Here is a 26,015-nt window from a genome sequence, read left to right as displayed (position 1 = left end):
ACGGACAGCTAACTCATTGGATGCGAGATTTACCTTTTTAAAGCTTCCACCTGTGGGCCTAGCACGGAATTCAAGAGCCTTCCTTTAGAATGAGATATTTGGTTTACTTTATGCACGAAATTGGTGCTGCACAAATCTCATACAAATTTTGTCGTGGACGATGCGGTGGCGATTGTCACAAATTTTCTTGCTAGGCCCACAAGTCCTTTTCTTGTGTTTTTGACTTCTTTCTCCCATCGAACACAACATTTTATTGGAAAGAATTGTAATTGGCGCACTTACTAATAAAAGTTAAGCAGCCATGTTTGTTGACCTGCTGTTTGTGAAAAAATAAGTGTGCATAATCATGTTTAATAATTTTAGTGTCCTTATTTTAATTAATGTAATATTTGAAAACGTCTTTACAATTTCTTAAAGGAATCCTCCAATAAAAGTGATTATAAATATCCTGTTAATTATGAACAGGGTTGTCACCCTAATTTTAATTCGATTAAATGCTCGAGTAGACTGCGTCGGCGCAGCTACGATCTATGAAAGTTTAATTTATATAAATTAACAAAAACGTTTCCGTTTCGACTCCGATCGTCTGTTTTAGAAAAAAAATGATTTCCTACTTGTCCTAATAAAAGTATGACTAGAGTGACACAGTTTCTGTTCTTCTATTTTATCATTTTCTCTATTACTTCAGAATTTATTATAAATATTTTATTAAAGTGCTTAAGACCAGACAGTCATTTGGTCTCGTTTTATTTATCATCCGATTTCTAGTTACCTAGATATAGTAAGCTATTCCTTAACAACTCTGAGTACAATTGTTAGAACAAAATAAAGATTTTACTTGAAAATTATTTAAGACAGATTTAACAACCCTACTTAAACCAACTTCGCGACAAACTAATAACAGAGCGATCTAGTTCGCAGCGTATTTTAAACGCAAATGACCGTGTTTACAGACGTGCTGAGCTAACATTATTGCTTTCCAGTTCATTTCCAGCAGTAGTTTTAAATACCTGTTTACTTTACCAAGAAATAACTAATAAACATACGCAAATAATATATTATCCACTACTAGCTGTCGCCCGCGACTCCGAGCTCGGAAAATTAAAAAAAAACTTAATAAGTAGCCTATGTGTTCTTCCCGACTATGTTCTACATCTGTGTGCAAACTTCAGCGACATCCGTAAAGCCGTTCTGAAGATCCATCCATCCATCCATCTAGATATACACATTTGTAATATTAGTACGATATCTTTTCTCAAATATTGTCAATAGCTATTCTTTTTAATAAATTTATCTGAAAGTTAATTTAAAATGACCAAAAAGATATTTATGGCAACTATTTTCGTATTAAATTTCAGAAGCAAAAACTTTAGTGCAATCATTGAAAAAGGTGTTTTAAAGCATCATTTTAGCTGCACAATTTTGTACGGTTTCTCGTATTAATTGTCGAATCAGGCCCCGGGCTATGGAACATAAATAATAAAAAGTGGCGCGCACCCCCAAACCACCCCTAAACTCCGACACCGCGCATTACATGGCACAGCCTAAACGAATTGAAGAAAATGATTTATCGCTTGCTTGATCGAAATTTAACTTTATAATATGATTATATTGTTATTATAAATATGTATTTTACATACATATATTAATTTTTAAAATATTAATGTAAAGTAATTTTAAAGCTTAATTAAATAATTCCTAAACCAACATTCACGTAGAGTGTATGAATTTCTAAAAGACTATAGAGGTGAGTTAGGTCTGAGCCAAGTAGAAGTCCGTGATCTCTGCCTATCCCTTTGATTAACAGGTGAGAGTTGTTAGGTAGTTTAATAAGTATAACCAAATTTTGAACTTCGAAATTCTGTGGTGATTTTATATCAAAATTGGTATAAACTATAGCCGACACCTTTCAAGCTGCATTATTACATGACGAATTATTAATTTAGACATATTTTAAGGTTTATCAAATAAGTCACGTTTTTTGTGATTGAATTGCCACTATTTGCCTTGTTTGCATTTACAGCTTCACCGGGCTTGAGGTGGCCGAGCGCAGATGGCACTTAGCCTAAACCTCGTTTAAGAGTAACTAAGCTCGAGGGCTCCCTCAAGAACCTCGGCTCGGGCTGTCACTTCGTTTTTATTATCGGATTGGGAGGCCGCCGAGCTCTTAGGTCGCTACGCTGGATGCTCCATGGAGTGACGGGGCTCAAGAGCCCTCGAAAGAGGAATAAGTCACGTGTATTCGAATAAAACTATGAAGATTTATACATTAGAATTTATTAATTGTTTTAGAGGTAATAACAATAATTTACAATTAAAAATACTTCGTATCTGGTCTTACTGCAATAAATAATTTAAATATAAACAATTTTAAAAATAAACGTAATCGTGTATTTACATATCATTGTTAACAAGACTCCGAATATTTTAGAAGACTTTGTGTGTGTTCTCTGAATACATATACAATATAGTTGGCTAACACTTATAAAGTTTTTGTATACTATCCTGGATCAATCATGTGAAATAGCACCATTTCTAAACGACATGAGAAAAAGCAGGTTTTGATATTTTCGATTTTTTTTTTACTTTTTATTTTTGACAACTTGTAGTGTATGTAGTTAAGATACCGAGCGATTGTCTAGTTTCCATTAAAAGCTCATTTAACAATATTTCTAAAGATTTTAAGTTAAATAAATATTATAATCATGACTAAGAAAATACGACACTAACAAATATTTGCCACAGTTACAAGCTACATCAACTACCGATGTTCTGTTAGATGGTAACCGCCGAAATTATGTATACTTGGATTAAAAGGGAGTGTTAACTGTAAAGGATTGAATAAGGGAATCTGAAAACAGATGGGAGCGGGCCACATAGCTGCTGCCATAGCCAACACCTCGGGTTGGTATGGGACCAACGTACTAGTATCGTCCCTTACCACCGAATTCTCACTCGATTCTAATTCACCGTCACTAGATAATAAACTGTCTATTGTAAATGACTTCTTATGTTTCACTTTAGTCGTACAAGAGTCCGGCTGCGTCACGTGGAAGGGTCCTAGCGGCGGTACACGCGCTGCGCTCTGGCCCGACATGAAGAGCTGGTTGAAGGTTGCAAGTGCCGCCAGCTCCACGTTTAGGTTGTCCTTCTCGCCCTTGTGCAGCTTAAAGCGCTTGCGACGGCGTAGCAGCGAGCCATTCTCGAACATGTCGAAGGCCTGCGGATGCAGCGTCCAGTAGGCGCCCTTGCCCGGCCGGTCTGGCCGCCGTGGCACCTTTACGAAGCAATCGTTGAATGAGAGGTTGTGGCGCAGCGAGTTCTGCCAGCGCTGCGTGTTGCGCCGGTAGTATGGGAAACGGTCCGTGATGAAGCGGTAGATCTCTGACAGCGGCAGCATACGCTCTGGGGAGCTCCAGATCGCCATCGCTGTCAGAGAAATATACGAGTATGGAGGTTTCTGTTCGGAGTAGGAGTCGCGCGACGGCCGCGGCATCGTCGACGACGCTAGTGGAGTCACGGTTCGCGGCGAGCGGTAAAGCAGGCGTGGCGCGGCAGGCGGGGCCCCGGCGACTCCGCCTCCGCTCGGCGAGCCCCCGCCCCGCGCGCGCTCGTTGTCCGCAAATAATATGCTAACGAGGCCGCCGCTCGCCGCATCTCTCTCTTGCGGCGCGGCAGATACTATCATTACTACAATGATTGACTGCGCACTTACCGCCTGTTGGTTTTATAAGTAGGTGTCTACTTTTATCGCACTGACTGACTGTTCGCAAGTTTTAATAAATTTCTTCATGTACTTTGATATTCCATGAATGTAAATGTATTTCTTTTCGTAAATAACAAGATATATTTTAAGTTAATTTGTATAATATATTTGTCTGTTGATGGTAGATTACATTTTTTTGGATTCTTTTTAATTTTTAAGCACTGAAGTAAAAATTTAATTTTTTATCCATACTACCACATGTGTATCATCATTCTTTACTACAAAACTCAGATAGGCAGATATTTCTGACTATGTCCTCTAGAACAGGTAACTAATATATCAATCGTATAATATGTATATTTTACGCCTCAAATATTTTAAGCGAAGTAGTTTTCTTTCGTTAGACATAACCTAACGTCACTTATCACATGGTAGAATGAAAAATAATTCTTTATTTAAACTAACGCCATCTGTGGGCGAGTAGAAGAAAGAATTTGTGATCAATTCAGAATATATCATTTTTTTAGAAATATTTATTACTTGCACTTACTGAGGTGAGTTTTCAAAAGTACAATCGATTGTAGGAACAAAATGTTTTTCAATGTTATAAAAAATCCTGAGTTTTTTTTTAATAAAAGACATCGAATCTCATCGGCCAGTATTTTAAATTATTATTGTGAGCTATAATGATTAATGAAATCGGTGTAAATATTAGGTGTGGATTGAAATTTGAAAATATTTGGACCATTTTCAGACTTTATTTAGCACCTACATTATTAATATTATATTTTACGAAATGGCTACCAAGAAAACACGGTATTCAAAAGAGATTTTATTTTATAATAATACAATATAACAGTAAGAATTGTATATATTTACAACACGATTCAATACGAATATTTAAAAACTTTGAATAGAAAATGATTTATAAAATTTACTCCTAACACTAATATATTTATCTCTTGTTCACAACTTTGAGGTTAGTTCCGGAACTGCTTTGAACAAGTCCGCTACTAAACCGTAATCAGCTACCTGAAAAATAAAAAATAAAAATTACATTAACGTTAATCTAAAAATTTTGTCAATTAAATTGCAAACTCCGTATGCCATTATTTTTGAATAAATAAAATTAATAAATTATCAAAGTTTATTGAACATTAATGAACGACAGTTGATTTTTTTTATTTTACTTACTAATTACATTAAGCATAGCTCATTAGTATTACTGCAATTACCTGGAAGATGGGCGCCTCAGGATCTTTGTTTATGGCGACAATGGTCTTAGAATCCTTCATACCGGCAAGATGCTGGATGGCACCACTTATTCCCACAGCAATGTATAGGTTCTAAATGTATAAAAAATAAAGTATATTACATGTAACCGTTTGTCAGCACCCTTATACTCAATGAAAAAGCAAAGAAAACAATTATAATAATAAATTACTAAAAAAAAGAAATTTGTAGAAAAGTTGACTTATTAATTATATATATTTTTATAATCGGAAAAGTATAAAACTAACCAGAGATAGACAAATAGTATACAATGTATACATATTAGTTATCAGTAAATGTAAACATAACACTATCTTTGGGTTAACTTTTATCAGAAGCTAGAACAAGGTCACAATGTCATTACAATTATTTTATCTAAAACAAATCATTACTTGGATATGAAAGAATTAACTCTCTTTAAATTAATCATTCATCAAATGAATTATCTAGATATTCCCTTCATGAACCAACTTTTGTCCTTATGTATGTTGACCTTCCGGAGAAATATGGAATGAAAAGAATATATCTTACAGGTGCAACAATTTTGCCCGTCTGTCCGATCTGTAGATCATTGGGTACAAAGCCGGCATCGACAGCAGCACGAGACGCGCCCACTGCAGCATTCAGCTTGTCAGCTAGGTCGTACAGAAGCTTGAAGTTATCTCCTGACTTCAGACCGCGACCTGGAATTTTTTACAAATATAAAAATATATGATGTTTAAAAAATTTCCAGAAACAGTGACCAGAGTTTTGAAATCATTTAAAATTATTGATAGCATTTGTTTTTTAAATGCAACAAATGAACAATTAAATTATTTAATTAAATAGTTTATAAATATTCACAATCATACACCACCACTAAAAGAAACCACCAACGTACCTCCGGATACTATATTCTTGGCACTTGTCAACTCAGGCCTGTCTGACTTTGTCAGCTCCTGAGAGACCCATTCCACAAGGTCAGTCTTATAGTCACCCTCCGGTGCCTTCTCTACCGCTGCGGATCCTCCTTCTAATGGCTCAGGAGGGAAAGCAGTGCCTCGCACTGTTACCACCTTAATTGGGTCCTTCGCCTCTAATGTTAAGATAGCATTGCCTGTAAAGTTATAAAGTAAGGGATGTAAGACAATAGGGGATAGTATTTTAAAAAAAAATTAAAATTGTTTCTGTGCTTGGTAACAGCCTAAAAGTACCATAACATGTAAATGGAAGATAAGATAAAAAAGAATGATCTTGTGGAAAAAGCATAATATGATGATAATATTGTAAAATCAAATGAAAGAGATATAAATTAAATGTGCCTACAATTTGGCCTTTTTTATCTACACAAAATATTTCATAGTTCATACTGAATATTTATAAATCCTAATATATTGTTACCTGCATAAATAGTCCTTACAAAAGTGTTAGCATCTTTTACACCTATGATATCTGTTATAGGAGAGACATCTAACTTGGCGGCTACTCTGGGTAGAATAGCTTTACCAAAAGCAGTTGCTGGTGCTAAGATATGTGTGAAACTGAATTGTTTCTGAGTGGCTAATATGAGAGGTGCTAGAGTTTCAGCTGTGAAGCCTTTGAACACGTCACTTTCTGCCACTAAGATCTTAGACACACCACTAGCTTTGGATATCTGTTCCGCAGCCTAAGAAAACATAAATAAATTACAGTTAATAAGTAAATTTTTAACAATTTTGTGTATAAAGTGAAAACTTAGATTAAATCCTACTTAACATAATTGTAATAGAGATAAGCAACATACTGGTCCACATTTAGTTCCTGCCACAAGGACGGATATATCACCACCGATCTTCTTCGCAGCGCTCAAAGCATTTTGTGTGACGGGTAATAAACCTTCATTGTTATGTTCCGCTAAGACAAGAGTACTCTGCAATCGTCGAAGCTGAAAGAATATGTAATTGTAGATTGAAATTTTAAAGCAAACTTGTATTCGAAATATAAAAGAAATTACCTGTGTAGAAAAAAATAAATGCCTGCTGCACGGCGAAAACATTTCAATAATTATCTATTTCTTATTTTAAAAACTTTGCAAAGTCTTGGAAAAGGTTAAAAAGTCAGTCAAAGTCCAATGGAATGAGATTAACTTTATAAAAAAAGTTTTGAAACTCAGCAATCAGAAACAATGAACGCAATGAACGAATGAAAAACAGAATAAAAAAACTTCTAGCATCTATGCTCAACGGATCGGTGTTTTTTATCATCTTAGAATTCCCGACTTCAATCAATGATTTACCTATGTATCTCATTCCTCCAGCCATTTTAACAATTTAGATTTAAAACAAATTGTACTAGCATTGTCTCCACACGATTTTAAAATAGCTTTTTTGGTTATACATCAAACTTCATGCATATATTTGGTCCAGACTACGTTGTAAGTTGTAACTGTCAGATTGTCATTCATTCATTTCGTTTATCAAATGTCAAAGGTTTAGTTAGATTATGTTTTGTTTAATTTAAATTATTAATTGAAATTAAATAGTTCAGTTTAGTAAGGAAGTAGGGTACACTTGAATGTTGTGTGATAAAGTGTTTGGTTTAAAATTAATGATTTAATAAAATAATCGAGTATGTCGTCATTACCTATTGTTTCTATCACCAGACGAGAAACTTTCAGCTCTTGCCACCGTTTACACAGGTATTTAAATTAAATTAAAATACATCTTGTTATCATTTCTGCCCTCTGACCCTACGTTTAACTTTTTTTTTATCTATCCAAGTTATGATAAGAAAACGTCTTCTAATCAAGGGTGTAATTAAAGTACATGAATTTCATGTATATTTTCAAATATTTATGTGTTATATGAAATATATTTTGTTAAGAATTATTCATTTTAATACATAAAATATTATTTTAGCCCATTTTTAAGTGATGAAGATAACAAAAAGTTGTATGGCAAATGCAATAATCCAAATGGGCATGGACATAATTATGTTGGTAAGAATTTGTTAACTTTTATTAATAAAATAAAAACAAAATAAAATACCCTTACTTTACCTCAACTGTTAAATATGTTTTTTCCATTTTATTTCAGTGTTGGTAACAGTCAAAGGGCCAGTGGATCCACATACAGGAATGGTGATGAATGTACATGACTTGAAACAATTTATGCAGAAAGCTATAATGGAACCACTTGATCATAAAAATCTCGACCAAGATGTTCCTTATTTTAAAGCTGTGGTAAGGTTTATTACAAATTTGGAGCCTGAATTTCTAGAAAACAACTAACACATTAACTGTTTGACTGAGAGAAGGTTGATGCAGATTTTTTATGTTTGTTCCAATATTTTTAGTGTCCAAGTAGATACCCATTTTTTTTTTTAACTTAACAACAAATACTGAATTTTAACATAACCTGTATTTCTTGCTATCTGTGACCACTTTTAATATGCCATCATTATTTCATGGTATTCTTATGTTAGCTGTAAGTGTGTCCTTAAAAAATAAAAACATAACAGTGTCTTTCCTGCTTAGATGACTTATATTTACACCTGGTAATATGTATATTTTTTTGATTTATTATCTTTATGTTACATTTGTTTACAGGTTAGTACAACAGAAAACTTAGCAATATTCATTTGGGATCAATTGCAAAAGATAATGGATAAACCTCAGTTACTGCATGAGGTGAAAATTTTAGAAACAGAGAAGAATCATGTTGTATATCGCGGAGGGAACACTTATTCAAGGAAGAAATGCAATACATCAAATCTGCATACAAACCATCATAATGTATCTTCAGACTCGGACTGATGAGGCATTGGTAATTTTTTTCAACACCTTCAATGCCACGGACATCTGCAAAACTTTACATGAAAGTTGTTGTGGCATTGAATGTGTTTTAATGATCTGCATTCCTTTTATATTCTTTTTTTTATTTTTATACTTTTAATACGGATGTTGAATCGAATATTTTCGTATAGGTAAGTGACTGAAAATTTTGTTCCTTGTATAAGTTTTAGAGTTTGTAAGAAATAAATACACTTGCCAAATAAAAATGTTTATTATGAAATCACTGGTATATATTATTAATAACCTAATAAACATATTTCACAAATTTACTTCAGTTGTGTTACGAAAAATGGGAATATAATATTGTTCAGTACAAAATCAAACATGAATACACACACAATAAGTATCTTTTTATGGGTGTAAAACTCTGCTATTTCTTAATATAGGTTATGTTAGATTTTAAATAAAAAAAAAAAACCAAATATCACTAATTGTATCACTTGCAAATTGAAAACCAGTACCTAACAGCTGTTTTTTGTCACTGTTTAACCTAAAAACAAAGCCCTTATGTCAAACTGAATACAAGAAATCTGAATCATCAACTGAATTTAATTGCAGTCAATTATTAAGTCAATACTTTTGATAAAAAAAATACAAAATAAAAAGTCTCAATAGTTCAAAAGCTACTTGCTATAAAAACTATACCATAAAAATATTTCATATAGCAATTTTAAAAAACAAAACATAGGTTTCACACATTTAATATTATTTTTAATCTTTGTAATACTATATTAACCGACACCCCCTCCAAAACCTGATGGCAATCTTTGTATACAACCAATAAATGACAATATTTGTATACAACCTTCAGAAACCTCGTCTATCGGAATTTTAATCTTGTACTACATTAACTATACTAATATCAGGTAAATTCACATCACAAGGTATAAGAAATAATTTCTTCAAGAATTATTTAAATAAAGGAGGATAGAAAAAAGCAAAAATTGTAAAACACATATTATTAACCGGTATTTTATGGTTAAAATTAGGTAAAAACCAGGATCATTGCTGGGTTTGCTTCTACGCCTATACCTTAAATATTTATTTATGTCAATCATAAGAAATTAAACACATACATATGAAAAATGAAAATATAGTGCAATAAAATTTGGAAATTAATGGCATACAATATTAATACTTAAGCATACACATCAATGCACACAATACCATTATAAATATATTAAGTCTAAACAATCACAGATTGGCACTAGATATTTACATTTTAACATAAAACTTTGGAAAATTCTAATATAATATTGCAAAAGAAAATACACAAAAAATTTTGATTTCATATTTCGAATTATTAAATATTCGACGAGATCAATTTAAAAAAAAATATACAAGTATTGCCAACTTAAAATATAAGGCAAAAAGGAACAGTTCCTTTATAGACACAAAATAATAAATATTGATAGATTTATTGGAACAAATGCTTACTTAAACTTTAATTAAAATGTCGTCTAAGAAAATATAAAAGTAATTATTGCTTGTTCATAATACATAATATTGTTTTTCGTGTTTGTGCGACATAATTAGATTAAATCCATTATTTAAATGTATATAATTCTATTTTGTATTATTAATGTGACTCATTTTATACATACGATTTTAAACAAAACTGGTCATGTTTAAATATTTGTTTACTCTTCATATAAGTTTAATTTTAAGTCAGACTTTTTGCACACGGTAATAAAGCAAAATAAAATTTCTTACCTAAACTTACTGGCAGTATAAAAAAGAAAAATAAAGCAGATCCACATCCAAAGCTAAATACTTTTATATTATTGCAACACCTTAATTACGTGCATATATAAAATCACACAGATTAAAAATAAATAACCTAGATTGTTAAATTCTTATCATTCTTGCGAGGATGTTTGATTGCAACATACGGTATACCTAATTCAAAGTCGTTTCTTGGCCAATACTTTAGTTGTGGTCTTTGTTCGGGCCTTTCTTCTGAGACATTGAAGTATGCTCCGAGAACTAGGGCTGTGTAACTAGCTATGAAGATAAGTATGTGCCAGACTCCGTGCAGGTATGGGAAGTCGATGGAGAGCCACGCGTTGCAGAACATTCTGTCTATAATCCAGCAGAACATCGCCAATAGACATACAGCCATGCAACGCAGCCCTAGTCTATAGACGCGAGGGCATTTAACCCTGAAATAATACACAAATATTTTAGTTCATTCTTCAATCCCAAAAATACAATGATACATCTGTATTAATGCATTGCAATAAACCAATAAATTCAAGCAAAGCTCAAATGATATACCTACAGATAGGAAGAAAAACAAAATACTGTGCCGATGTATCGGCACAACACTACTAACATAACAACGCTTATGTCCCCTCACTAATCGATCTGACACTTGGTAACGAAAGCGCGCGATTCGATCCAAATAATTCTTACTAATATTGTCATAAAATACGTAGGTCTTGCAGATATAAGAATTCGATACAAATGTTTAGACAAAGAAATAATATATACGCTTTACGATTCGAAAAGCCTTTGGTGTTCAAGGTCAACGTCAAAAGATGGTAAAATAATTTTTAAATTTTAGTTTAACTATAAACAACTAAAACAGTTAATTATTTAATAACCTACTTTAATTTAAACGTGAAAAAGATTTTCCACGTCATAAAAATACTGCATCGTAATTAAACATAACATTGGTTTTACAGGAATAAAAATGGTAATTGACGCGCCTAGATTTTATAGACTTCGTGACATTTTGTTTCATATTGCATACTAAAATGCTATTACAAAATAATGCTCATAACATACTACTATACAAGTAATAAATTAACATAGTTTGATACTATGTTGGACATAAATAGTCAGATAACTTTTTAAGTCCAGATAATCAAAAAATTTAAGAAAAAATTCAAATTTCTAGTTAACTCCAAAATAATTATAATAAACTGTCAAGTAACGGTAAATTCAGAATGTTAAAACGTCCGTCGGGTTATTGTACTGACCGTGGGTTTCTACGACCAAACTCACCGTTTGAAACATATTGTTATCTCTGTTTTGTGAATGATAATGACAAGGATGACAATATTTTTAATAAAGAGATTTTACTCTCGGAAAGCCACGGTCGGTCACTATACTTACATGTTAAGTTCTTTGTAGAGGAAGTACAGGGCCGGCGCCACGAGGGTCATCAGAGCAAAGGCATTAGCTGCGGGATGCATCACCAGGAAACCAGTCGCCACAACCGCGAACAAGCTACAGTAAAACGATAGCAACCTCCTGAAATAGTATCAAAAGTACTTAGAATCGCACAGAGAAAAAAAGCTTTAGCGGAGGCACTAGCGCTCTCTTAAGTTAATCAAATCAATCCTTTTCTTACTGTTAGTGTTTGCTTTGAACTAAAAGCATTATACCAAGACGCTTGACAGTACATTACAGTACAGATTTTCATATTTGTGCAAAAGATTTGGTTTTATAGTTCACATATGAACTTTAAAATGTATGTCCTAGAGTATTTATGTTAAATGAAGCGCAAGTTATTCAATATAATAACAAATATATTATAATATTATACTTTACGATTTAATAATTATTATGCACATTTATATTTAGGACTTCTAGATAACATAGAATAATTTGTTTTTAAACAAAGGATATCATTGACATTGTTTACAAAGAATAATCGGTCAATAATTAAACGATAATCATTTGATATGACTAAGAAAATCCCCCAATCTAAACTTTTTTGTTCTTTTTTTTAATAGCAGATTTTTAGTAAATTTACTAATATTTCTTTTACCATTCCAACTAAGCTCTAGGCTTGTTGTGCTATGTGTGCGAAGAGTATTCACATGTGCCCACACCCCGGTAAACAGTGACTCGAGGGAACCAGAGGGGGTTTAGTGGGTAGGCTCCTTGTCCCTTTAGGGATGTGGAGAGAGTCCCACATAACCGGAGTGGCTTTCCCCGAGGCACCCGGTATGCGTAACGCATTCCCCCTCTTAAAAAAAGGCTTGCTGTGCTAGGATATGGTTTACGACAATAGTCGAATGACGGGATTCGAACCCCCGACCTCGTGTTTGGAAATCCGTACTCTTAACCATTAGGGTATTGACGCTTTAATGTTTATGACATTTCAGGAAGTCTTTAGGAAAATGACATAGTTTTTGTTGATAAATATGAAAGTTGTAGCTTTAATTATATTACTATCAGTAAAGTCGTAAAGGTCACATTGGAAGCGACAATAACAATACATATATAGAAAGTATTTTTCTCGGGTATATATGACGTCAAACATAACAACGATAAGTAAACAAATACTACATCTAGAACATACGCAGTAGAACCGAAATGTCCTTAATGTATATAATCGTTTGCAATAACAATGAATGTTAGTAATTCTTATCAAATTAGTAATGGCTTAATATTATAATGACAATGTAATCGGTACACGAGCACTCGATGCACCGGGGCTAGGGTGATTTGTAACTCAAGTACACTTTGTATAATAGATGACGTGCTTGATATGGGGTCACAGACACGCAAACTCAACAGGGTTGACGCATTAATGCAGAAGAATTATAAATATTTAATAAAGTTACTAAATTTGACTTCCTTTCATTTGTTAACAAAACAATTAATAACTAAAACTAAACTAAGTCTTGCTAACTTTATTCTCTTATGCAAAACTGATCAAAAATACTCTTTTTGATTGCTATCGAAACATAAAAATGTTGAAGGCAATGGCACTAAGTAATAACTTGTTTTGCGGTTTATTTTCTTAATTTGTGTGTATACAATCGTATTCGGCCTTTATATTATTGCATACTGATGACGCATATAACCCTGCCAGTCTCTCCCAAACTAGAATAATACCATAAACAATCGACACTGGTCCAATCCGATAAAGTAGAGCCCTTAACAAGAAATAATACTGACGCATACAACAAAAGTTATTTTATTTGTTAAAAAAGTGTTACATTCTCAACGAAACTTGATTTTCAAGTTTTTATTACGTAGTTAATACGTTGGACGATTTCAAACGTGCACCATTTTTTGTTTTATCGCCTTCAGAATATGTGAAAATGATTATTTATTTCATAACACATTTTGAGTAGGAATTGAAACATATCGTTAAAGATATTTGTTATTTTGAACAAGCAAGAACGATGTTTGGGTCTTGAATGATGGATGGATGTTTTAAGAAGGTATCCCCAGAACGGCTGCATGGATCTCGGTGAAATTTGCCATAGATGTAGAACATAGTCTGGAAGGACATATAGGCTCCTTGTTGAGTTTTGTTTTATTCCACGCGCAAGGTGTTGCGGGCGATACCTAGGAGTACATAAAGGTCATTTATTTTATGCTATCCATTCAATTGTATGACAGGTCATGTGAAGGCTAAAACAGTGTACATAACTTTATGGAAATTTAGACAGATTTGTAGCAGTTATTCGGCAGTGGAAATCTTTAGTAACAAGATACGAATAAGTCTATAGAACATTGCTAATTATTCTGCTAAGTCGAACACAATTAACGAATTACCTTTAACGTTCAAATAGCATACGTAACCTATAAACGTAGTAGTAATAGCGTGCAGCAATGTGTTATCGATTCAAAAACAACCGTGAAGGTTAACATGGACTATTAATTGATGAAGAAGCAAAGATTGTGGCGAAATAAAATTACTTTAAGTAATTCAAAGTAGCTAAACTCCAATCCAGTCAGTTATCTTTATCGGATGTTAAGAATATTAGCTATAAAAAATATTACGAGCATGTTTGCGACAATTATTCTTTCCACTGAAATAAGGTTTAATACATGAAAGGTGACCGTTTTTTTCAAGCGTTAAAACTACTTAAAGAACCTATGTTCCATTTCGAAAATTTGGGTGAAAATATTCGTATCGTCATTGACAAAATTTGTATTAGATTTGTACTATCGTATGTAAAGTACTATGACAAATTTCATAAAAATTTTGACATATTTTGTTGATGACGTTACAATAATCCAATTCGCAAGTATTCATAATAAACCCACAGCACAAAGAGAAGCTATAAGACTCATTTGATTTTTAAACGTTTTGTACTCTGCGCAAGTTCGCCGGTATGGCATCATCAGTTTTCCATAACATGTTACCGTGCTCGGGTTGTACTTGGTTTTAATTTGCAACACTTACACACTAGCAGTAGCTAGTTTACACTCGATGTATTAAATGCGAAGTGCCTCGTTAACACGGTGACGAAACTTACTACGATGGTCTTTTTTTTAAATCGCAATAATGTTTGCGCAACATTTCGCGACAGAAATAGTTGTTAGCACACAACGCAATGCGCTCCCTTCAAGGAAAGTGCGTAGTATCGTGAAGTACCACGGCCATCGGACATGTCAAACATATTGTTATCTCTATTCTTTCCAAGATAATGAAAGGGATGACGATATGTTAGTACATGTATTTAGTCAATGGAAACTCTGAAAATACATTGGCAACAAACGATTTCAAACCTACAAGTAAATATTGTTGTTAAAATCATTACCATATCAAATACAAAGGGTAAACCTTTAGTCAATAAATTGTAACGTACGTATTTAAAAATCGAAACGGAAAAGATCTTATCGACTAAATGAAAAGCGGATAGCGATTGTGGGTGCATTTATTTCCACACGACAATTACTAACAATTGTAACTTCGTATTAGAGGTTGTAAAATTTAAATTTTCGCAGGCATTTACCGCTGAGTCACAATAGACTGCAAGTCTTGAAGTTTACATAACTATATCATAAACATTCATGTATGGATTTAAGATCCGAATCGGCACTATTAAATATACAACACGCTATGAAAACATAATTTGTCACACTATGTTACACTATGACCGTTTAAAATACAATGTTTCTTGTACATAATAATATTATTAAAGACAACACATATGGTGAATAAGGAACTTAATCGATTACATTAAAAAGTAAATGAATTTGTTAAACTTATTTATTTATATCGATATATGACTTAATATGGCACCGAATATTTGGCCTTGTTTAAGGATAACAATTTATACGTAATATTTAAGATCTTGACTTAAAGCGCTTTTTAGTATATGCATGTTACGCTATTTATAAAAACTAATAATATTGAAGGATTTCTATGTAATATATAAAAAATATCATATTTCGTACACATTATGTGTTTGCATTGCCGATAACGAATAAGCTTTTTTATTTTGTCCGTCTGTCCGCAAGAGCGCGTTTCTTCCGGGTAAGCTCTGGAACGGCTAGACCGATTTTAACGGTACTTTGAGTAGTAGGTAGCTGATACCTCCGGGCATATTAAACACTACGTTTCCTTTTTTTATTATTCTTCCCTGACAAAGCCGCAGGCGCCCGCGAGTTTCAGAACCATTTGATAGAATACACAATCTACTTTATGATTGCCTACACATGTTGACTCCCACACCTTGACAATGAATAGTCAATCATCAAATTTAAAATATAAAAGATGTACAATCATCCAATTGAGAGGCTATTCACTAAACATTTTGGCTTTGAAATCAGACATAATTTTTCTTTCTATCATCATTGGTTACTACTTTACTGTAACTAAAAGTATTGATATATACCATAATAAGCACTAACCATGATAAGGATTACATACAATAAAAGAAAAAGATAGATCAGATTCAACTCCCTCCTCCTATTAAATCTCTCATAATTTTTACACAATTACGAATTTCTACATTTCAGCAGTAATCCAGAATTACACACATTACAAGATCTCACAATAAAACAATAAAATAGACAACTACATAAGATTGTAAATAAAAATGTACATACCTGTTTCCACCCATAAATTTTGGAAAATACCGCTTGGGGAAGAACATAGCAAAAGCAGCCATGAAAACCCAAAGTATTGCTAGCTCATCCAGTAGCTGGCCTAAAACATATATCAACAATTCTAATGAAATAAATAACACCAATCGTTAACTATTATCCGTTTTATATAATATATTAATCAACTTGTATATTCGTATACATAGATGTATAATAATTACGAAGTAAGTATTCATTAATATTAAAATAAGTAATTAAATGACTAATTAATTAAACTACCAAAATAATACTATGAAATAAATGAATTTAAGCAAACTATATCTTAAAAATATATATCTTTGTTACAAATATATCATATTCTCAAAATGTATAAAAAGCCATATTTAAGCCTATAAACTCTGCTTTCTTAGCATTTATTTTACTTTATAATTAAAATAAATGTTTGAAATGCAGTGTACTTTATCCTTTTGTATTTAGTCACATTAAAATAATTTACAGTAACAAAAGATAAATTGTATTGCTGCATATTTAATTGCAATTGAAAAATAGATCTGACTTACCTACTAAGCTGAGAGTAGCGTGAAAATAAGCTGAACTTAACCCAACAACCATTAACAGGACCCACAACACATTTATTGCAGGATTAACGAATTTGGAATATTCTTGAAACAAGTGGATCAATACGGGCGGAAATAAGAAAAAAATTATATTCGTCACCTGTAAATAAAACATATCTTTAGTAAAAAAAAAGACCATTATCCCTGCCTTTTGAACTAAAGTGCAACGAACATTTAATTTTACTTTACGAATTACAATACCCAAAGAAAACATTACTTACAGTGTTAAAAAATTCTGCTATAACTGGAGAAATAGAATAATTAGATTCGCACCAATCTACAGGTGAACTTCCTCGTTCTAAATGCGACCACATTTTTACAATTTCAGTTTCTTTGTTTACATCAAAAAAGAATGAAATATATAGACACTAGCTCTAAAATTCAAAGATTATCGAAGGTTGCGGAGAAAACACTAAGTAATTATTTAATTTAAAGTATTTCAAAAAAATTCTCATACAAAAATTATGAATAGAAATAAAAATATTTTCAAAGTGTTATTGGTATTCGGGTTCACTGCACGCGAATTTGTTGTAAACTAAATTGTCATCAGTGACTAACTGACAAAGACAGTGAATGTCTGACATAAAAGATAGAAGTGACATTGACAACTCAACAAACAACAAAGTCAGCTGTCATTCTGCCAAGAACTATATAGAAAAAATACAGAGTGCTAATGGAGTTATATTCGTAGAGCCAGTTTTTTTTCACTTTAAGAAAATTTGATATATAGCGAATTAATGAAACAAAGGACTGAAAAGATACACAATTCTTTAGTACATTTTGTAGAACAGTGGTAAAACTCTTATAAAACTAGTATTTTTGTCTTATTATTTTACGTATTCGGTTTTTAGAGGTTCCCATCTTTTGGTAGCCCATTGACTCCACTCATAGTCCTGCACTTAGATGAGTAATCTGTAAGACAATACAATTTCCTAATCGATTATGACTTAGAAATATAATTCTACACAAACAGTATCTTCATGGGTACATAGATTTTAAATTGTTCCCTATAAAATGAAAATTTTTTGTATTTGGTTTAAAACATTTTTTGGCAATGCATAACGAAGATTCGCTTAATAATAGTACCAGTAGTGAGTTAAATTTTATAGATCAGTGGAGCGATGTTACAGTACTTAAAGAGATATCAAAAGGTGCGATCCTTCGCCAGCATAAAGTTAAACAAAGCACTTATAAAGATGTATATGATTCCGTAAATTGCAATTACGATGAGCCATCAACATCAAAATCGAATCAAATGCACCACGTTATTAGGTAATCTTTTCATAAAGACTAGTAAAGATCCCACATACCTAAACCCTCGTCTTATGTAATTGATATAGTGCTTGATTACAGAAAGCCTGTATGTATCAAAACCGGGAAGATGAAAAGGAGAAAGTCTCCAAAAAGATGTCCAATGAGAATCGCACAGTTGTCCGTACCTACCAAACGGCAATGTATTGATACTTGGCGAACTAAAGCCACAGTAATTCCAAATTTTATGGTCAGTAGGTGACAATGTATAAAATATTCTTCGTAAAAGCGGCTAATGCAAATATTATGTGATACAGAGAAAGTAAAATAAGAATTTTCATTGCGACAAAGTCGTATTTTTACTGCTTTTTCATTAAACAGGACATACAAGTTCTTAATTACAAGTACACAAGCATGTGTGATAAGATCAGGCATATTTCCGTGTTCAGTCCGTGGGCATAGTTTTGTTATCGTAAAGACGAAACTGTTAATTGATGTTGACTTGTATTTGTATCATTATATGAATGTTGTACTTGTATGTCATTGTTTGTAGAAAATAACCTTTTTATTCCAAATGTTTGAACGATATTATCTGTTAATTCTTTAGGTAGAGCGACTTAAACAACGAGTAATGGATCAAAAACCAATTGTACTGGTTGCCGACGCTGTAAATTGTTTTGAAAGAAGAAAAAGAAAGCCCCGAAAAAGGCAAGCTCTTCTCAATACACTACGAGTACTTATTTGTTGGGATAGTCCCATCAATATTTCAATCCCAAACTTGTAATAATTTTTAATCACAACATAAGACTGTATTTTTAAGCAGGTTTTGTAACACACGCATATCAAAAATATATTTATTTTTTACAGAAATAAAAAGACGCACTCGGTTGCCGAAAAGAAGCTTATAAAAGAACTAAACATCTTATGTGCCATATTTGGATACAAAATAGCTCTGAAATTGAGACAGCCTATGAATCTATCGCTGAATTATAGGTAGAAGTTTCCCTTAATTATATTATTATTTATAAATTTACATAAAATGAAACTTAATATAATGCCTCACTTAAGCCTTAAATAACTGTTTTTGACCCAGATTAGCTAAAATAAATATTATAGTCAAAGAAGAAATAAATACGATATTACAATGTAAAACAACATTAAATCAAAAACTGATCAGAAATAAAGAAATATTAGAGGAAATTTCTCGAAAAGTAAGTTAGATTTCAATACGTGTGACATATTTTTATCACCTTAAACATACAGGTTACGTGGGGAATTTTATTTATACAGCTCGAAAACCATTGCATTATTAAAAACAACGTCTCGAGGTGATAGATGTATGAGCAGAACACACGTTTAAAATTGCAATTTGTGTTAAATATGGTTAAACACTGTCCCTTTTAAAGTGTATTCTTAAATACTGGGATTTTGATTCTTATTTTTTACACTATATCGACCTCAACACAATTATTTAATCAACAGGTTACAATATGGATTGATACGATATTGGATGAATCCGAGATCAAATTGTTAGAAGAAAATCTTCAAGGTAACATAATTAAAAGTTTATTCATTCGCAGACTTAAATTCGCATTTTTGAAATATTAATCATTGAAATATTTTATTTCAGAACTAGAGGAAGAGGAAGGACCTGTTTTGGATTTAATTGACGACTTAGTAGAGGAAGTTCTGGTGATTACAAATTATTTTGATTCGCTGATATAGAAAGTAAAATTATTTCCAACATAGATTAACATTTATTATATTTTCAATTTCAGATTATATGCGTACCGCATAATCTCATTAAGTCCACGGAAAAATTAGCTGAAGATGACTTATTATCTGATTTATCAAAGGATAAAAGTATGGAAGAACAAATCAGTAATATTACCGAAATAAATATAAATGACTTAGTGATAGATCTTTACACTAATGCATTAGAATACGCAGAACGGCAAAAAGAAACGCAGGAAGATTATTTCCTAACTGAGGGAATTACAAACATTCAGCAATCGGTAGATCTTCTTAGTATAGGCAGTGAAAGCGAATATGTTTTAGAGGACTTTAGAGGAGAATTAAATAAACTAATAGATCAAATAGTAGATAGCTTAATGATTGGTGATGATCAGATTGAAGAGGAAAAATATGTTGATAGCGAAGAAGACGCGATGGAAAAAATTTCTGAACATAAAGAAAATACTAACAATTTACTTCAAGCTTCGCAAGATTCAGTATTACAAGAACACAATGCCAGTATAAATGAAGAAATAAATTTAACTGAACAGACAGAAACATTTAATGTAGATTTGGAACATAAAGGAGATGACACGATAATTAATGACTTAACGAATGAGACAATTGAAAACAATAAAATAGTTAAAGAAATAATTGATGATTTACTAAACACTGGTGTTTGGAGTTCCGAGCCAAATGTATTAGATGATAATTACACAAAACCAAATGATACAGAAGTTGTTCAACAAGAATTATTAGAAAATGAAACACAATTGAATAATGAATCAGAGAACATACAAAATGAAGCACCAGTAAAAGATAACGAAAGTAAACAGGAAGGACAAGACTTAACACAAATTAATGACGATGAACCTGAAGCTATAAGTTTATCTCCTAAAATCAGTGAAAGGCAGCAAATAGTGCAAGATCTGTTGATAACAGTTTTTGAAAACTTTGACCTCGAATCTGCGCTTGATGAAAACGAAGACAACAAAAAAGTAAAATTTTCAGCTATTGATATGGGTAATAAAGTTTAAATATCATATTGTAAGACCTAATTGAGGCTAAAACAACGATGTCAAGATATTTTTATGTATTTATACAAATTCACACGATTTAGAATGTTAAGGAAAAGGACTAGAATTTATAGTTATTCTTCTTTTTAATACTTTTTCTTTTTCAGGTATTGGAGTGAACAAAAAATTGTTAACAAAATTAAGGTATTTATACTTCTTACTAAACAACAGGGCGATTCTTCACGTCATATTTCTTTCTCTTTCGTTAAATAACGATAAGGTATTAGATTGTTATTGTACACGAACAACAATATTAAATAAAAATAATAATTATTATTAATTTACAGTAGCCAACAGTTGATATTACAAAAACCGTCTAGTGATTACTTAAAATTTAACATCGACTTCGCTCCACCCAATGAAAATTTATTATGTAAGTAATCAGTACTTGTTACTACTAAAATTACATTGTAAAACTCAATTTAAATACTGTTGTTTTATAATTTCCAGCTAATGCCGATGAATCCTGGCCACAAAACATTGCTCTACCTATAATTAAGGTAACTGAAAGTGTAAATAAATCAGTAACATCGTTAGGTAAAATATTTGAAATCGATGAAAAACGGATATCATCTGAAAGTAGCTATGTTTCCATACAAAATTCTGAAATTCTAATAGATGTTCAACTTGCTTCGATGTCAATGGGTAACAGCAAAATGAACGATATGTTACTTACACGATTTCAGAATGAAAATAAGATAGGCACAGAAGAAACAAATAAAAAGGGAAACGATAAACCACAGCGTAAAAATATCGACAAGAAAAAGCAAATCAAAAACAAAATAATTAAAAACGAAACGAAACATGATCAGAAACCCCGAAGCATTGATAAAAAATCAAAAGATACAAACGGAAAAATTCGTAATAAATCTATAGAGGTTTATCGAAAACCTGAAAAGAAATATATCAAGGCCAACAATGACAAAGATATACCAAGAAAAGATAAAAAGTTCCCGAATAAAGATGAAAAACCTAATAAAACGGATAGAATAAAAGTTTCCGTTAACAAAAAAGATATTGCAAAGAATAAAATAAATGAAAGCAAAGTTGGTATTAAACAAAAGAAACAATTCCAACCTGTAGTTAGCGTTAAAAAAGCGGAATTAATTACAAAACCTGTTGACGTAATTTCCAAGGAAGACAGAGGCGATGGTCTTAAATACGGTAAGTAGGACAAAAACTGAGATAATCTACTATTTGTTAAGGTGTCGGAGACTGTCTTCTTACTAAATAAATGACTTACGACTTCATTTTCAAAATAAAACAAAACCAGAATGCATACCATTTTCAAAAGTAATTTAGTAATTTCAATCCTTTTTACAGAACAAAAAAGAGAATCGTACTCATGTGAAAAATTCTTCTCGTCGGAACAAAAAACGAACTTAAAGCAGAATGGTATGATAATTTTAAGAATTCTTCTCTACTTAGACCTAATGAGTCTGGTGTTTTAGACAATTCTTTTATTTTAGAACTATTGTTAACTAAACATTTTAATGACATATCAATGTGGTATTCGTAGGTATAATAAAGATAGATACGTACGATATTTTAAAATGGTGCAAAGGCTTAGAAAATGTTATTGAAAATTTAGAAACGTGGAACTCTTGGGTGAATTCTATTTGCAAATGTATTACATATCTCAAACAAAAAGGTAAGTAGGTAGTAGTAAGTAAATACAATTGTTATTTTAATAAGTTCGTCATAATATAACGAAATATACACAACAACTATTATTTTTACATTTAGGAAGTTGCAATAGTTTGAAATCAATCGAAAAAACTAGAAGTAAATGGAAAATGTTGCACAAAAATATTAAACAAGATACAATTTTATGGAGGAACATGAAACAGCGTAATCGAGATGGCTTAAAAAGCTATAAAAAGTATTATCATGAAATTAAGGTGAATATTGTTTGATCTACTAAGATAAAGGGTTACTAAACAGCTTTTTATTACATGTTTAGGGCCGTTTGAGTAGATTAGTTTTTCTTAACTGGTTAAAAACTAAACTTGAATATAGGATAGTTTCTATTTCAATATCAACCACAATTACTTCAACAGAGCTATTGTATAGCTACAACGTTCAATTGTTTTAGCCATAAACAAATCTAAAAATATTTAATTCTATGTCCGATTTTGAAATGTATCGATTTATGTTCTTTTAGATTGGAGCAACAAAATTTCAAACATGTGACTGCAGCAACAATTAATAGACAAAAGTAATAAACAAATGAACATTTATTAATGTTTTTCATTTACATGTTAATAATACAAAAATGAAGTTTGTTCATTATTTCTTATTCCAATAAAGTTTTCGAACATAGTTCTTATTTCCAATGTCACTTATAGTGGACAGTTATTTGATTGTAGTCATACTTCCTAATGTTGCCATCTCTGCAGGCTGTCAGAATCCATTTGCCATTGAATGCTATGTCTCGTATTCCATCACAGTCAGATCCTGTGAGTTGAACTCTTATAGCAATGTGAGAGTCGTTCATAGAGAAAACAGTACATGTACCATCCTGGCGACCCACTACAAACATATTATTGACCAGTGTTGCCAGACTCAGGACTGGATTATTAGATTCATGTAGTTCTCTTATTATAGAACCATCTTGAAGATGTATGAAAACAACCTGAAAATTAATTAATCAATTATTGTATATGGAATTCATAGATTAAAAATGTTAGGTACACAATTGAAAAATATTCACAAAAGGCTGGCAAAATAATAACATCTAAATAGAACATACCTTTCCATTGCTACAGCCAGCAATAATAACTTGATCAATAACTATACAAGCATTAACAGAAGAATCTAATTGCTGTTTGTATAATTCTGTTCTCTTGCCAACATGGGCACAGATAATTAAACCACTTTCATAACCAGCAATTAATAGTTTGTTGCCAGTACCAATCTAAAAGAAACAATTAAAGGATACATAAAAATACATTATTTTTATAAATAGCTTGTAATTAATTATGAAACATTAAAATTAATTAAATCTTATATATTTTTTGGTTTAGTTAAAAATTTACCTCTCGATCATTGTCTATGGTAACTTCTTCAACAGATGTTGCTACAGCGCAGCAGTTGATAGGTCCATGTCCTTCCAAGATATTGACAATGCATCTTGACTGACCCACATCCCATAACTTTGCTGTTCCATCTCTAAAAAAATCATTATTTTAAGTTTCATTTCAGCTTTGACACTTTTGTCTATATTTGAAGAAAAGTGTTAAATGTTTGAAACAAAATTGTAAAATTCTTTAGGATGAAAATTAAAAAAATTATACATCTTACTTGCTGACACTTAGAACATTTCTCCCTTTATCAATAATGGCCAAATCTGAGATGGACATTTTATGTCCAATCAAAGTCACCGGATTTATTCCACTTTCAGCAGACCAAATTCTGCAGGATCCATCAGCTCCGGCCGAAATCAACACAACATTTGAAGGAAATAGTCTGCACTTGTAAACTGGCCCACCATGTCCTTTTAAATCTAAAAGGATCTCATCTGTAACACAACCAAAAATTAATAATTTTGCATTCCACTAAAAATCTAATATTTACTAACATTTGTACAAATTTTTCATATCTTACCAGTTCTTGTATCCCAAACTAACAGTTTGTCTTCTTCACAGGATGAAACGGCTAAGGCATTTTCACCTGAGCTTATTGATAATAAAGCTTTTTTATGTATAGTGTGTGTTTTTGTAGGTGCAACAAATGCTACTTTTAAGCCTGAACCTAAATGCTTTAAAACAAGACTCAAATTACTATGAGACAGATATTGATAACTATCTGGACATTTTATTAGTATTTTTCCATCAGCTTGATTAACTGATGCTTTTATTGTATCATGGACACTGTTTTGGTCTTTATACTTTGATGATATCCAAAATTCCCCTTTCATGAGCCTGTAATGAAAACAAAGGAATTAAAATCTTTCTATAAAACATATTCAAATCTCGGTATTTACAGAAAGAGTGTGGGAAATAGAAAAATGTTTTATATTCAAATTTGGACAACGGAAACCCAGTGTTTAACGCAATAAAAGTGTTTTTTTTTCTAATAATTCATTACCTCACAACATCTATCCAGTCGCATTGTATTGTAACGACAGGTAAAGTATTTGGCATTTTGTTATTTATATAAATTCTTTCAACCGGCGAAAATTAAAATATCATTATACTTTTGACAGCAATGTTTTGAGGCTACAGCGGTATGTTATGCACAAGAAAATTATTAATGCAATAATATTGGTAAAAATAATACATGTAAAATCATGACTCGCATAAATTCGAATTTAATTTTATACTTATTTTCTTCGCTTTGCCTTTTCACTTCGATTTTATTCGATTCCTAATGGACATTTAATGTCAATGTCAATGTCATTTTTTTTTAATTTTATGACCTGGTAACATAGATCATATCTTATTTGGAAAATGTTTATTACTTTGGATTCACCAAACTTCACTTCACTAATATTCATCGTTTAAATTTTTTGAATTGTTTTTGTCAATGTCTATTGTCTATAAAATCCACAGAATAGCTTGTCCAAATACCAGTCCTATTTTAGCTAATAGTTCGCAAATTCTCGTATGCAAAGGGCCTTAAACTCTTAAACAATGTTACACAATTTTATTTCGTAGCAAAATAATCAGAAATTATGTTTATTATGCGGAAGATTTACGATAAAGTTAAAATTTAAAATATCTAATATTGACTGATTGACA

At 31.7% G+C, this 26,015-nt stretch overlaps 7 protein-coding genes across 7 annotated transcripts; 3 read left to right on the top strand and 4 right to left on the bottom strand.

Moving 5' to 3' along the window:
- Positions 1 to 2,719: 2,719 nt before the first annotated feature.
- LOC106124196 (fork head domain-containing protein FD4-like) lies at positions 2,720 to 3,502 on the bottom strand. Its single transcript, XM_013320666.1, has one exon. It carries the CDS (start codon positions 3,494 to 3,496, stop codon positions 2,762 to 2,764), a length of 735 nt encoding a protein of 244 aa, XP_013176120.1. The 5' UTR covers positions 3,497 to 3,502; the 3' UTR covers positions 2,720 to 2,761.
- Positions 3,503 to 4,528: 1,026 nt separating this feature from the next.
- Positions 4,529 to 7,108, bottom strand: wal (electron transfer flavoprotein subunit alpha wal). Its single transcript, XM_013321231.1, has 7 exons — positions 6,951 to 7,108; positions 6,741 to 6,881; positions 6,359 to 6,623; positions 5,859 to 6,074; positions 5,510 to 5,661; positions 4,942 to 5,052; positions 4,529 to 4,738 (listed from the first exon to the last, which is right to left on the bottom strand). The coding sequence occupies exons 1-7, from the start codon at positions 6,990 to 6,992 to the stop codon at positions 4,673 to 4,675; spliced, it is 993 nt and encodes a 330-aa protein (XP_013176685.1). The 5' UTR covers positions 6,993 to 7,108; the 3' UTR covers positions 4,529 to 4,672.
- A 310-nt stretch (positions 7,109 to 7,418) lies between these two features.
- On the top strand, positions 7,419 to 9,009 carry purple (6-pyruvoyl tetrahydrobiopterin synthase purple). Its single transcript, NM_001312716.1, is given in 4 exon segments — positions 7,419 to 7,634; positions 7,855 to 7,934; positions 8,032 to 8,177; positions 8,544 to 9,009. Coding segments are annotated over 4 exon segments (501 nt in total). The 5' UTR covers positions 7,419 to 7,566; the 3' UTR covers positions 8,751 to 9,009.
- Positions 9,010 to 10,121: 1,112 nt separating this feature from the next.
- On the bottom strand, positions 10,122 to 17,778 carry bwa (alkaline ceramidase). The gene is made up of 5 exons (XM_013321230.1): positions 17,434 to 17,778; positions 17,156 to 17,312; positions 16,599 to 16,698; positions 11,910 to 12,047; positions 10,122 to 10,951 (listed from the first exon to the last, which is right to left on the bottom strand). The coding sequence occupies exons 1-5, from the start codon at positions 17,524 to 17,526 to the stop codon at positions 10,630 to 10,632; spliced, it is 810 nt and encodes a 269-aa protein (XP_013176684.1). The 5' UTR covers positions 17,527 to 17,778; the 3' UTR covers positions 10,122 to 10,629.
- Positions 17,779 to 18,207: 429 nt separating this feature from the next.
- LOC106123905 (uncharacterized) lies at positions 18,208 to 19,247 on the top strand. Its single transcript, XM_013320319.1, has 3 exons — positions 18,208 to 18,484; positions 18,566 to 18,713; positions 19,071 to 19,247. The coding sequence occupies exons 1-3, from the start codon at positions 18,267 to 18,269 to the stop codon at positions 19,245 to 19,247; spliced, it is 543 nt and encodes a 180-aa protein (XP_013175773.1). The 5' UTR covers positions 18,208 to 18,266.
- Positions 19,248 to 19,584: 337 nt separating this feature from the next.
- On the top strand, positions 19,585 to 23,513 carry LOC106124819 (uncharacterized protein PFB0765w-like). The gene is made up of 12 exons (XM_013321797.1): positions 19,585 to 19,674; positions 19,946 to 20,012; positions 20,094 to 20,155; positions 20,242 to 21,220; positions 21,381 to 21,417; positions 21,561 to 21,646; positions 21,724 to 21,773; positions 21,960 to 22,437; positions 22,597 to 22,668; positions 22,793 to 22,924; positions 23,020 to 23,174; positions 23,438 to 23,513. Exons 4-12 carry the CDS (start codon positions 20,329 to 20,331, stop codon positions 23,480 to 23,482), a joined length of 1,947 nt encoding a protein of 648 aa, XP_013177251.1. The 5' UTR covers positions 19,585 to 19,674; positions 19,946 to 20,012; positions 20,094 to 20,155; positions 20,242 to 20,328; the 3' UTR covers positions 23,483 to 23,513.
- Positions 23,514 to 23,528: 15 nt separating this feature from the next.
- Lis-1 (LisH and WD40 domain-containing Lis-1) lies at positions 23,529 to 25,668 on the bottom strand. The gene is made up of 6 exons (XM_013321799.1): positions 25,363 to 25,668; positions 24,880 to 25,196; positions 24,577 to 24,793; positions 24,312 to 24,444; positions 24,026 to 24,190; positions 23,529 to 23,908 (listed from the first exon to the last, which is right to left on the bottom strand). Exons 1-6 carry the CDS (start codon positions 25,416 to 25,418, stop codon positions 23,612 to 23,614), a joined length of 1,185 nt encoding a protein of 394 aa, XP_013177253.1. The 5' UTR covers positions 25,419 to 25,668; the 3' UTR covers positions 23,529 to 23,611.
- Between the last annotated feature and the right edge of the window lie 347 nt (positions 25,669 to 26,015).

Source organism: Papilio xuthus, unplaced genomic scaffold (assembly GCF_000836235.2).
Source record: "Papilio xuthus unplaced genomic scaffold, Pxut_1.1 DF825946.1, whole genome shotgun sequence".
In the NCBI taxonomy this organism is placed as follows: domain Eukaryota; kingdom Metazoa; phylum Arthropoda; class Insecta; order Lepidoptera; family Papilionidae; genus Papilio; species Papilio xuthus.
Note: the sequence above shows the minus strand (reverse complement) of the source record. Positions and strands in the feature narration are given on the sequence as shown.

Bases quoted from the DNA above. Each gene is read 5' to 3' on its own strand.
- LOC106123905 (XM_013320319.1), top strand. From the start codon at position 18,267: ATGCATAACGAAGATTCGCTTAATAATAGTACCAGTAGTGAGTTAAAT. The intron at 18,485-18,565 runs GTAATCTTTTCA...GCTTGATTACAG, and splicing joins CAAATGCACCACGTTATTAG to AAAGCCTGTATGTATCAAAA. The intron at 18,714-19,070 runs GTCAGTAGGTGA...TTAATTCTTTAG, and splicing joins CAGTAATTCCAAATTTTATG to GTAGAGCGACTTAAACAACG.
- bwa (XM_013321230.1), bottom strand. From the start codon at position 17,526: ATGTGGTCGCATTTAGAACGAGGAAGTTCACCTGTAGATTGGTGCGAA. The intron at 17,313-17,433 runs GTAAGTAATGTT...TTTTATTTACAG, and splicing joins TAGCAGAATTTTTTAACACT to GTGACGAATATAATTTTTTT. The intron at 12,048-16,598 runs GTATGTACATTT...ATACTATTTCAG, and splicing joins AAATTTATGGGTGGAAACAG to GAGGTTGCTATCGTTTTACT.
- wal (XM_013321231.1), bottom strand. From the start codon at position 6,992: ATGTTTTCGCCGTGCAGCAGGCATTTATTTTTTTCTACACAG. The intron at 6,075-6,358 runs GTAACAATATAT...ATAACTTTACAG, and splicing joins TGTAAGGACTATTTATGCAG to GCAATGCTATCTTAACATTA. The intron at 4,739-4,941 runs GTAATTGCAGTA...TTTATTTTTCAG, and splicing joins CTGAGGCGCCCATCTTCCAG to GTAGCTGATTACGGTTTAGT.
- Lis-1 (XM_013321799.1), bottom strand. From the start codon at position 25,418: ATGCCAAATACTTTACCTGTCGTTACAATACAATGCGACTGGATAGAT. The intron at 24,445-24,576 runs GTAAGATGTATA...TGATTTTTTTAG, and splicing joins AATGTTCTAAGTGTCAGCAA to AGATGGAACAGCAAAGTTAT. The intron at 23,909-24,025 runs GTATGTTCTATT...ATTAATTTTCAG, and splicing joins CTGGCTGTAGCAATGGAAAG to GTTGTTTTCATACATCTTCA.
- LOC106124196 (XM_013320666.1), bottom strand. From the start codon at position 3,496: ATGCCGCGGCCGTCGCGCGACTCCTACTCCGAACAGAAACCTCCATAC.
- LOC106124819 (XM_013321797.1), top strand. From the start codon at position 20,329: ATGGAAGAACAAATCAGTAATATTACCGAAATAAATATAAATGACTTA. The intron at 21,647-21,723 runs GTAAGTAATCAG...TATAATTTCCAG, and splicing joins ACCCAATGAAAATTTATTAT to CTAATGCCGATGAATCCTGG. The intron at 23,175-23,437 runs GTGAATATTGTT...ATGTTCTTTTAG, and splicing joins AGTATTATCATGAAATTAAG to ATTGGAGCAACAAAATTTCA.